The following is an 11143-nucleotide window of genomic DNA, read 5'->3' as shown; positions in this document are numbered from 1 at the left end:
CATTCTCTCAACATGGCCAAACCACCTCAACACATTCATATCCACTCTAGCTGCTAACTCATTTCTTACACCCGCCATAATATATTTCTATAAAATAATAAAAGATAAGATTATCAATGATCACCTCGAGTAAAGAACTGCTGTACCACTGAAGAAAACTAAACAATGGTAAGGTACTGCAAAGGACACTGAAATTATATTAACATAAGGAAGGAGTGAAAGCGATGAAGAGAAAATGCAGATCAAAAGCTCACTTTGGTGTAAAATATATAACAAATTCTTATAAGATATAATACTCCTATACTGACATAACCATTATGTTGTCTGAAATATGTAAAGTACTTTAAAGGCAATTAAAATTACAGCAAACGAAAGCAAATTTTAAATAGTACAGTACTATAATTCCAAAATAGGATGACGAAACTTAAAATGAAAATTATAATTTCTTCCGCGGTAAATAACAAAATGAAAAAATAAATATATTTTTCCACGGTAAATATCAAAATTAAAATGAAAACTATAATTGCTTCCGCAGTGTATATAACAAAATTAAAAAATATATATTTTCTTCCACGGTAAATATCAAAATGATCTTTTTTTTTATCCGAAGTAAACATCCAGGAAACAATAAAATTTAACAGTATAAGATTCCTTACATCAGATCAGGCTAGATGACTTTACTTAAAATTCCCTACAGCTATTATCTACTGCCTATATTCACAAGAGGTATCCCTAACTGTATAATTATCTAAGCATAATTTACTCTTTGAATAAAGTTTAAATAACCGTCCAATATCTATTTGTAGACGTTTTCTTCTTTCATGTTCACGTGAGACCTTCCAGAAGTCCCGGTTTCCGCTCACACTATAGTCCATTTCTTTTAGCGAGTCATATTTGCACCCTTTTAGCATGAAAAGTTTCCTGATCCCTGATTAGTTGGACAAGATAATTCTAACCAATCAGCGACCAGGAAACTTTTCCGAGCTAAAAGGGCACTGTTGCGAGTCTGTGCAAATATGACTCGCTAAAAGAAATGGACTGTAGTCAAACAAGTCGACATTCTGGGTTATGCTAAATTAGGATATGTACTGTACAGTAAAGATGCATCCTTGTTTAAAGGTTGCTCATGAATGGCAGAGGCAAGGGACAGTGACATTGCCCTATCAAGCAGCACAATGCCTTGGAGATTGACCATATATACATATGATCAGCACCCAAGCCCCCTCTCCACCCAAGCTAGAATCAAGAAGGGCCATGCAATGGCTGCTGATGACTCAGCAGATAGACCTATAGGCTCCCCCAAACCCCCCCATCCTTAGCTCACAAGGATGGTGGGGTTGCGGCGACCATAGGAACTAACACGTTTGAGCAGGACTCGAACCCCAGTCAGGGATGTTACCACTCAGGCCACGACAACCCTTGTACTGTAATATGCCTTGTAACCTCTTTCCTCTTGCTATGCAGAGCATGAGCTGTAATATGCCTTGCAACCTCTTTCCTCTTGCTATGCAGAGCACGAGATCAGGAATTTCCATTCTGTACGCTTGGTAACAAGCAATACTCTAAGTGACGCCTCTTTCCTAAGATAACGTATCGGTTTCCACTCTCTTGCCTACGATGTACTGTTTATAAACCAGTCTATCGTCTGCTGAGGAATTAAAATATTCAACTCGGGTCTGAGATTCAATCTTGTGTGAAGTGGAACACCATTAGTCAGAAACTACTGTAAGTTAATTTACTAGTCCGTGTGTCTGCAGCAGAATTCCGAATATTCTTCTGTTATATAATGTTATGATACTGAACAGTAACAGTTACTGTGCAAAAATGCATTACAAAATAGGAAACATTTTTGAAATTTTCTACTAAAATGGGTTAAAATTAACTGAAGTTGTACAGGGGATGGATTAAACCTACAACTTGAAAAGTGAAGAGAATAGAAGTATTAAAGCTCAACTAGAGTCAGGGTAACAACCTACAAAAAAAACGAAGGATAACGCCAATAGAATTGATCTGGTTACATCATGCGTCTACCTACGAACAAATATCCAACGACAAGCAACATCATCTTGCTACAACTACTACAATCTCTTGTCTACAAATATTATTTGAAGATGGGTAGATAATATCTTCGGAAAGAGATAGATAGAAAGGGAGAGAAATGAACGAATGTACACTTTTATCTAATACTTAATGAATTACTGCTCTCAAGCTAATCAAAACTGGCCTCTGAAGAGCTTATGTTTATCCTTCATATGTTTCTGCAGGTTATCTTTTCTGGAAAATCTCCGGGCGCATATATTACAAATGAAAGGTTTCTCGCCGGTGTGGGCGTACATGTGACGACTGCACTTGAATTTGTCGAGGAACAGTTTGTTGCAAAAGGGACACGTGTAATTGACCGTCCCCTGTCTCGCCTGGTTCTTTTTGCCCGCCCTTCCCGTCGTAGGGGTGCTTTCCGCTTCCCACTGGGCCGACTGCGGACTGTGCGTGTAGAGGGACTCCTCCTCCTCCCCTTCGGCTACGCCCATCACCACTTCGACTGCCGCCTGCAACTGAACATCCTGCAAGATCAAAACGCTATAAAAACATTACCAGTAATGAGCCTGCTTTCTGCATGCTCATTGTGTATATATTATACAATCTTTGTATTTGAGGCTAAAAACCGCTAGAAATCTTTCAAAATACTTACAAATTTAACAATGAATTGCGAGTAGTCGTAAAATTTACAGGTGTATCTAGCAAGTAATTCTTAATATGACATTTTATAGAATAATGTAGTGTGCATAACTTGTAAAAATATCATCCCATGCCCGAATAAAATTAATCATTCCTTTTTTACTCAAGACATTTCTTTGATCTAAATACTTTACCTTCTGAGTCAGGACTAGTTCATGTGCAACAAGATTTTTAGGCCTCACACCATTAAGTGGTTGTGAGGCCTCTTTGATTGGCACATCCCACTGCTGGTAGGTTCTCTCAGACTTACACCAATCCTGAAGCATTCCTTAAAAACCCTCTGCATTTTGTAAAATGGCAGTCACATCAATCAGCAACACAGACAAAATTATATGAAATAAACAATTTAGAAGTCATTAGAAAGTTTATTTTCATGAAGAAATGCACCACAGCTGACAAGAGTTCATATTCATCTTATTGGAATGTTGAGAATTAATGATTAAAAGTCTGTAATATGAGTAACTATAGTCCATTTCTTTTAGCGATGCATATTTGCACCGACTCGCGGCGGTGCCTCTTAGCTCGGAAAAGTTTCCTGATCGCTGATCGGTTAGAATTATCTTGTCCAACCAATCAGCGATCCGGAAACTTTTCCGAGCTAAAAACGCACCGCTGCGAGTCAGTGCAAACATGCATCGCTAAAAGAAATAGACTATAGACACCTAAAGTGAATGTCCCAAAAAACCAGAGACTGTATACAAAAACTGACTCGTTTCCACGATTGAGGGTCCAAGAGTGGAATACTGTATATTATCAGATATTACTCAATCCTGTTGCACAGCTACAACAATCACCCCCAATAGAACTACATTCCTAAGTACCGTACTATGATGTGTATAATGTGCTTCAGCATTATAGCATCCTCTTTTTCCTACTAGGGTTGTAGTTTAGCAATTGATGATAATAATAATAATAATAAAAATAATAATAATAATAATAATAATAATACGACCCATACGTCTTGCGTTTAAACGTGGGAAGAAATCATACCTCGTGGACGCCAGACGGCCCTGCGATGTCATCGGAAAGAGGATGCACGGCTTCTGCTTGCGATAGCTCGGTAAGATCTGGCTGCTGGGGTAGGAACGATTCGCCAGAGGCGGTCCCTTCTCTTCCGTCATCCTCCATTTCTGCAGATACCGCGGCACTTTGACTATTTGAAACGTCGTCATTGAATTCGTCCTTAATACTCGCTTCAGTCTGAAAATATACAAAATAGATGATTTGGAAGGAAGCTATGTATTATTCAAATATAATATTTGCATTTTAACCCTTTTACCCCCAGGCTATTTGGAATTTTCCAACCCTTAACCCCCAGAGGTTATTTTTTTTCAAGCACATTTTGCAGTATACTTTTTTTAAATTGCTCTAACAGCCTTAATTTTCGTCCTGGAGAGGTCAGGTTGGTCTCATTCTCTTGGAAAATGCCTGAAGTTTCTCAAAAAATTATCAAAAATATGAAAAAAAAATTTTTATAGCATTTTTTTGCAAGGACGTACCGGTACGTCCATGGGGGTAAAGTAATGGCTTTTGTGAAACGTACCAGTACGTCCTTTGGGGGTAAAAGGGTTAATATCTATTATTGCCAGATAAACACACGGTACTATAGTACATTAATGAAGGTCAGCAAATATCTGGAACTAATAATCGGTCCCATAACCAACCTTGATCTCCTTAGCTATGTTTGCTTCATGTACTTCGTGATGATATTGTCTGTCTGTCTCAAAACCCATGACTGAGGTCGCAATACTCTTCAGGCTGCCCAGGTTGTCATGGGGTAATTCCCTAGACAGTTCACTTAAAGGTACTGCTTCGCCCGGAATCCTCAGAGTTGTCTGGTAGGTATCCTGAGTTTTGTGTAATTCGTACGTATGAGGATGGTGCGCAAATGTCTGAGTGGCGTACGTAGCAGCGACTCTCTCTTCCTCGAGTTTCCTCTTCTTATTGCAAGTAGGACTGCCAGAAACGTCTAACGGTCGGGTAGTCTTCTGAAGGAGGAACATCTTGTCGACGGCATTCGCGTGGTTGTCCCTGCCGCATGCGTCGTCGGCGGTCCATTCCTCCGGGCCGCATAAACTTCTGATCTTCAGCAAGTCAGCGACTTTCATCAGCCGGGGTAGGTCTTTGCGAGCAATCTGCAGCACTCCGTCGTACATGAATTTCAGCAGAGCTTCTAATTCGTACTGCTTGATGTCGGGTAATACTACGACGGGGTGCTTTCCAACGGTGTACTCGAACACCCTCTCGAAGAACTGGCTGCATGTTGAAAGCACAATCTTGTGAACTGAATAGAACTTCCCTTCACAAGTGATTGTGGCATCAGTAAACCTTTCCTGCAAAAGTGATGAGAAAAATTGATTAAATTATTTTGCAATAATAATTTCATATTATCTTTGAAAATGGAGTTTTTATGATAAAACAAAGTTTTATGAATACTTACCTGGCAGTTTTATATATATATAGCTTCGAATATATATATATATATATATATATATAACTGCCAGGTAAGTACTTTTCATAAAAATGGAGATTTTATGATAAAACAAAGTTTTATGAATACTTACCTGGCAGTTATATACTGTATATATATTTAAAGCTATATATATATATAACTGCCAGGTAAGTACTATTCATAAAAATGTTGAAGTTTTTAAACAACACAGTATTACTGTACAGTACTTTGCTTTCTACACAAACTTCTTTGCTTTAATTTTTTTTTCAATACAGATAACTTAAAGAAATTCTTTGAATAATTTTCATTACCTTATGCCATAGCTGAGACAACTTGTCATGGAACTGCTTGGCATAGTTGTCCCAAGACAGTGCTAGAATTTCTTCGTCTTTCACGTCCATCTGATGATGAGAAAGCAAGATTTAAAAATTTCTCATACGATCCATCAACTACAAAAGGCCTGATGACCATCCAATTCCTAGCGTCAGTGACCTTAGATGTCAGGATGCCAGAAAACTTTAAATCAATCAATTCCTAGTTATCATGGTCCTACTGTACTAAGCGAAGCTAACCTATGATTCTCACAATACCAAGAAAAATTCAATTATATTTTACTTAACCCTTTTACCCCCAGGCTCTTTGGAAATTTCCAACCCTTAACCCCCAAGGGGTTATTTTTTTCCCAGCACATTTTGCAGTATATTTTTTTTTAAATTGCTCTAACAGCCTTAATTTTTGTCATAGAGAGGTCAGGTTGGTCTCATTCTCTTGGAAAATGCCTGAATTTTCTCAAAAAATAATAAAAAATATGAAAAAAAAAATTTTTATAGCATTTTTTTGCAAGGACGTACCGGTACGTCCATGGGGGTAAAGGGATGAGTTGTGAAACGTACCAGTACGTCCTTTGGGGGTAAAAGGGTTAAAGTACAAAACACCATGTAAAACCACATATTGATTTATTAATCTCAGGATTAGGACTAATTAGAGATGTCAACAATCAAGACATAGATGTATTGTACTTTTTTGTACATTACTTAAATGATAAAAAAGTCGAAGAAATTTCAGTTTTCTCATTTAAATGTGAGGGGTTATTTTATTAAGATGTGAACATGTACTAAAACTCAAAAAAATTGTTACAAAACATTACCAAGGATCTTTATTAATGATAATTGACTATGGACTAGATGTTTACCAATTCAGTCACCAGAATCTGCAAGACTCATCTGTCCCAAAACTTGACTTTGTTAAAAAGCAATACAGTACATTAACCACTTAACTATAGTCAATTTCTTTTAATGAGGCGCATTTGCACCGACTCGCAGCGGTGCACTTTTAGCTTGGAAAAGTTTCCTGATCGCTGATTGGTTAGAATTATCTTGTCCAACCAATCAGCTGAAAGGGCACCGCTGTGAGTCGGTGCAAATCTGCCTCGCTAAAAAAATTGAGTTTAGTCGAATGGTTTGAGACCCTAGCCTTCTAGTATACATCAACGACCTTATATTTGGGCTGCGTACTGGATGACGTGTCAGTGAGTGTAAGGGATCCAAAGGTTAGTCTCGGCACTTCTTAAGTGCGAATTAATGAAAAAGAGCGAACAAATTAGGACTGGAATAAGAAGTCTATGCCAATGGCCAAGCAGCTGGACTGGGAAGTCCTTCAGTGTCATCAAACTCGATAAACAATTTGACCCACAATCTTACAGTTGAATTCAACTAACTACAACTGGATACATCCTACCCTAACATAAGGTTCAACATCCTGCCTTTCTACCTGACTAGTGTGGGAGTGACTAGGTTAGTAACCTTAACCCTTTTACCCCCAGGCTATTTGGAAATTTCCAACCCTTTTTTCAAGCACATTTTGCAGTATATATTTTTCAAATAGCTCTAACAGCCTTAATTTTTATCATAGAAAGGTCAGATTGGTCTCATTCTCTTGGAAAATGCCTGAATTTTCTCAAAAAAATTATCAAAAAAAAAAAAAAAATGTAAATAGCATTTTTTTGCAGGGACGTACCGGTACGTCCATGGGGGTAAAGGGATGAGTTTCGTGAAACGTACCAGTCCTTTGGGGGTAAAAGGGTTAACATAACTTGCACTTCTAAGAGGCAAGCCCTTAGCCATCATCTGCAGTGATAATTGACAAATGACAATTACAAACTCCAGATCAGAACTTCTTCTAGGAGGGCACTCCAAAATCAAACCATTGTTCTCTAGTCTTGAGTAATGCCATAGCCTCCATACCATGGCCTTCGATTGTCATGGGTTGGAGTTTTCTTGCTTGAGGGTACACTATTCTATCTAACTTCTCTTCCTCTTGTTTTGTTAGTTTTTATATTCTATAGAGGAGATATTTTAGCAGAAACTGAAAAAACCAACATTTTTAAGCACTGGGAAGAAACTGTAACACAGATGTGATTATGCGTCAACAATATTGTACAAAACACTATACAGTTTTTGCTACAATCTGGATATGAAAATTGTGCTATCATGCACACTTTTCATGCTATAAATTCCTTTATAAAATGCTACTTAACAACTTAAAATCGATTAAGAGGCTTTTAATCAACCGAATTATGTTGCAAAACAACTTTAGATCAATTAAGAAGCCTTTAGTCAACTGAATTATGTTGCAAAATTGTGCTTATAAACAAACAGAAATGACTACTAAACACAGGATAAAAAATGAATTTAACCTAAAAATCAAGTACAGTACAAGCAATTAAAACTTATAATAAAACCCATTTGAATTATAAATAAAAACTTAGCTGATAAGTATTTCATACCATGTTAATTTCTTTTGATATAGTCTTTGGATGCATGGCAAAAGCGATTCACAGGGTACCGTAAATCTTTACCTATGCACCGGCACTAGTAAACACTGAAACTAACCATTAACCCCAACCCAAATTGGGTCGCCATGTCACTATTAAGAAATTAAACATTCTTTAAGTATGTACTTATTTCAAAAGTATCTAACATTAATAACTATCCGATTTTAAGCGTTAATTTAGAGGGGGGATGGGTTTCAAATCTGGGTCACATAGGAGTTCAGCATCACAGATTTTGTTAGGTAATAGTCAAGATTATATGTACCAATGCAATACACGTTTTTTCTGTTTTCCATACCATACAACCAATGTTACAATACTATGTCCCAAATTATTTTAAGACTTGTTGGGATATTCTTTAAAATGACTCATTTTGTATAGGAGATGAAAAGCTTTCAAAGTATTCATTAAACAAATAAAGTTTTCAACTTCGTAATGTAATCTATCAAAGTTATTTGGTAAATTATACTTATAAACTGCCGCACACTAGGTTAGGTTAGGATGCAATCTATCCTTCTGCTGGGTATACTACCTAAGGCTACATTCCAAGAATAGAAGTGGCTATTCTTTTCCAACGACTATGGTCGGACCTATATTCGGGGAGTGTGTAAGTGGATGGAACACCAATCGGCTAATACGCATGGAGCTTTTGTATATCAGCGGCCAGTTCCTTCCATGTGGATTAAAACTGGACACCAACTAACCTAAACTTTCCCCCCCTAACCTACAAGCCTTGGCCTCGCCTGCTTACCTAGGGGGGGGGGGGGGGGGAGGGAAGGCTGATGCCCCCTGCGACCCCCCTTACACTGCCGTATTCTAATCATTCATACAGGCGGCCGCTATCATACATACACCCCATGCGTATAGCGCAACATGTACCGCTTGCCAGAACAGAGTAGTAATAATAAAACGTTTAATTTCGAGCCACGGTGGAGCGAAGACCAGTAAGTGAATAAGTATCGTTAGTCTATTAACCAACATACTCGTACATAAAACAAAACGGGTGATATCGATTATGGATAGGGAGGATTCTCGTTTTCTATGCGCCCGGGTTTAGTGACCCAACGATCTACACACGTACCCTATATTCATCCCAAAATGAGTTTGTTCAGAACTATATTTATCACTCAATGATCATATTTACACCTATATCTATTCCTCAGTGAATATGTTCAGACCAATATTTATCCCCTATGAGTATGTTCAGACCGATATTCATCCCCCATGAGTATGTTCAGACCGATTTTCATCCCTCATGAGTATGTTCAGACCAATATTCATCCCTCAGTGAATATGTTCAGACCGATATTCATCCTTCATGAGTATGTTCAGACCAATATTCATCCCTCACTGAATATGTTCAGACCGATATTCATCCCCCATGATTATGTTCAGACCGATATTCATCCCCCATGGGTATGTTCAGACCAATATTCATCCCTCAGTGAAGATGTTCAGACCGATACTCATCCCTCAGTGAAGATGTTCAGACGGATATTCATCCCTTAGTATGTTCAGACCGATATTCATCCCTCAATGAATAAGTTCAGACCGATATTTATCCCTCATAATTATGTTCAGACCAATATTCATCCCTCAATGAATAAGTTCAGAACGATCTTTATCCCTCATAACTATGTTCAGACCGATATTCATCCCTCAATGAGTAAGTTCAGACCGATATTCATAACCTATGAGTATTTTCAGACCGATATTAATCCCTCAGTGAATATGTTCAGACCGATATTCATCCCTCAGTGAAGATGTTCTGACCGATATTCATCCCTCAGTGAATATGTTCAGACCAATATTCATCCCTCATGAGTATGTTCAGATTGACATTCATCCCACAGTGAATATGTTCAGACCGATATTCATCTCTAAATAAGAGGGTCATCACAGGTAGGGACATAGCCCAGTCTAGCATAGCCCTGAACAGCTGGGATCGGCATTGCCTAAATAAACGTCAGCATAAAAATCAAATACTCATCAACAATAAACGACATCAAACTAACCTGTTAATAATTTCCAGAAACTTTTATCGGAAAAAAGTGATTATTTTGGGTTACGATATAACTATAGATTCCACTCTTTGTGCAAGTCTATATATAGCCAGATGAATAAACTCACTTATCCAAGAAATCCCTTTTATATTATCACACTTAATCATAGAAAACTTATAGACAGACGCATTTATATAGCACAATTAACACTAAAAAGTAAATATGTCCGAATTTCAATACAATTTACAGATGACAAGCTAAGCTTCTGCTGTTCAGCGCATCCTCCATAAGGGAGCCTTATGTTCAGATTCGTCTGCAGCGAAGCTGACCAATCACAGAGTCTCTTAGAAAATGGACCAATCAGAGAGTCGCTTACAAAATGTCTAGGCTCGGAGTTTGTTATGATTGTGGAGTTGCCTAGTGTTGATATTTTCATTTTATCTTGCACACTTTTCTTATTGTAATCAATAAATCTAGTGATTAACATTGGTGCTAATCGATTTATTAATATTTTTAGATGAAATTAGAATATTTTGATAAATCAAAAGGCAATTTATTAAATGTATCACTGATTTAGAGTTTATTGGTATACAACTATTGTTATGATTGTGGAGTTGCCTAGTGTTGATATTTTCATTTTATCTTGCACACTTTTCTTATAGTAATCAATAAATCTAGTGATTAATATTGGTGCTAATCGATTTATTAATATTTTTAGATAATATTAGAATATTTTGATAAATCAAAAGGCAATTTATTTATTGTATCATTGATTTAGAGTTTATTGGTATACAACTATTGTTATGATTGTGGAGTTGCCTAGTGTTGATATTTTCCATTTTATCTTGCACCTTTTTCTTATAGTAATCAATAAATCTAGTGATTAACGTTGGTGCTAATCGATTTATTAATATATTTAGATAAAATTAGAATATTTTGATAAATCAAAAGGCAATTTATTTAATATATCATTGATTTAGAGTTTATTAATATACAACTGATTGGTTAGATTTAGTATCCAAATAGCTCCTCTTTATGTGTCTTTGTCATAATTTTTTTTTCGGTGAAATTTATCGATGTATTTGAATAAGATTAGAATCCTTTAATAAATTAAAAGGCATT

At 36.9% G+C, this 11143-nt stretch overlaps 1 protein-coding gene across 2 annotated transcripts; it reads right to left on the bottom strand.

Annotated features, from left to right (window-relative positions):
- Positions 1-542: 542 nt before the first annotated feature.
- Positions 543-10292, bottom strand: LOC137638379 (zinc finger and BTB domain-containing protein 17-like). 2 transcript variants are annotated; one of them, XM_068370407.1, is made up of 5 exons: positions 10034-10292; positions 5500-5589; positions 4401-5069; positions 3727-3936; positions 543-2561 (listed from the first exon to the last, which is right to left on the bottom strand). In XM_068370407.1, the coding sequence occupies exons 2-5, from the start codon at positions 5587-5589 to the stop codon at positions 2214-2216; spliced, it is 1317 nt and encodes a 438-aa protein (XP_068226508.1). In that variant the 5' UTR covers positions 10034-10292; the 3' UTR covers positions 543-2213. The 2 variants fall into 2 exon arrangements, with proteins under 2 accessions (XP_068226508.1, XP_068226509.1); XM_068370408.1 differs by having other exon boundaries at positions 543-2552.
- Between the last annotated feature and the right edge of the window lie 851 nt (positions 10293-11143).

This window comes from Palaemon carinicauda, chromosome 3, assembly GCF_036898095.1.
Source record: "Palaemon carinicauda isolate YSFRI2023 chromosome 3, ASM3689809v2, whole genome shotgun sequence".
NCBI lineage: Eukaryota > Metazoa > Arthropoda > Malacostraca > Decapoda > Palaemonidae > Palaemon > Palaemon carinicauda.
This window is presented reverse-complemented; position numbering and strand designations above follow the sequence as displayed.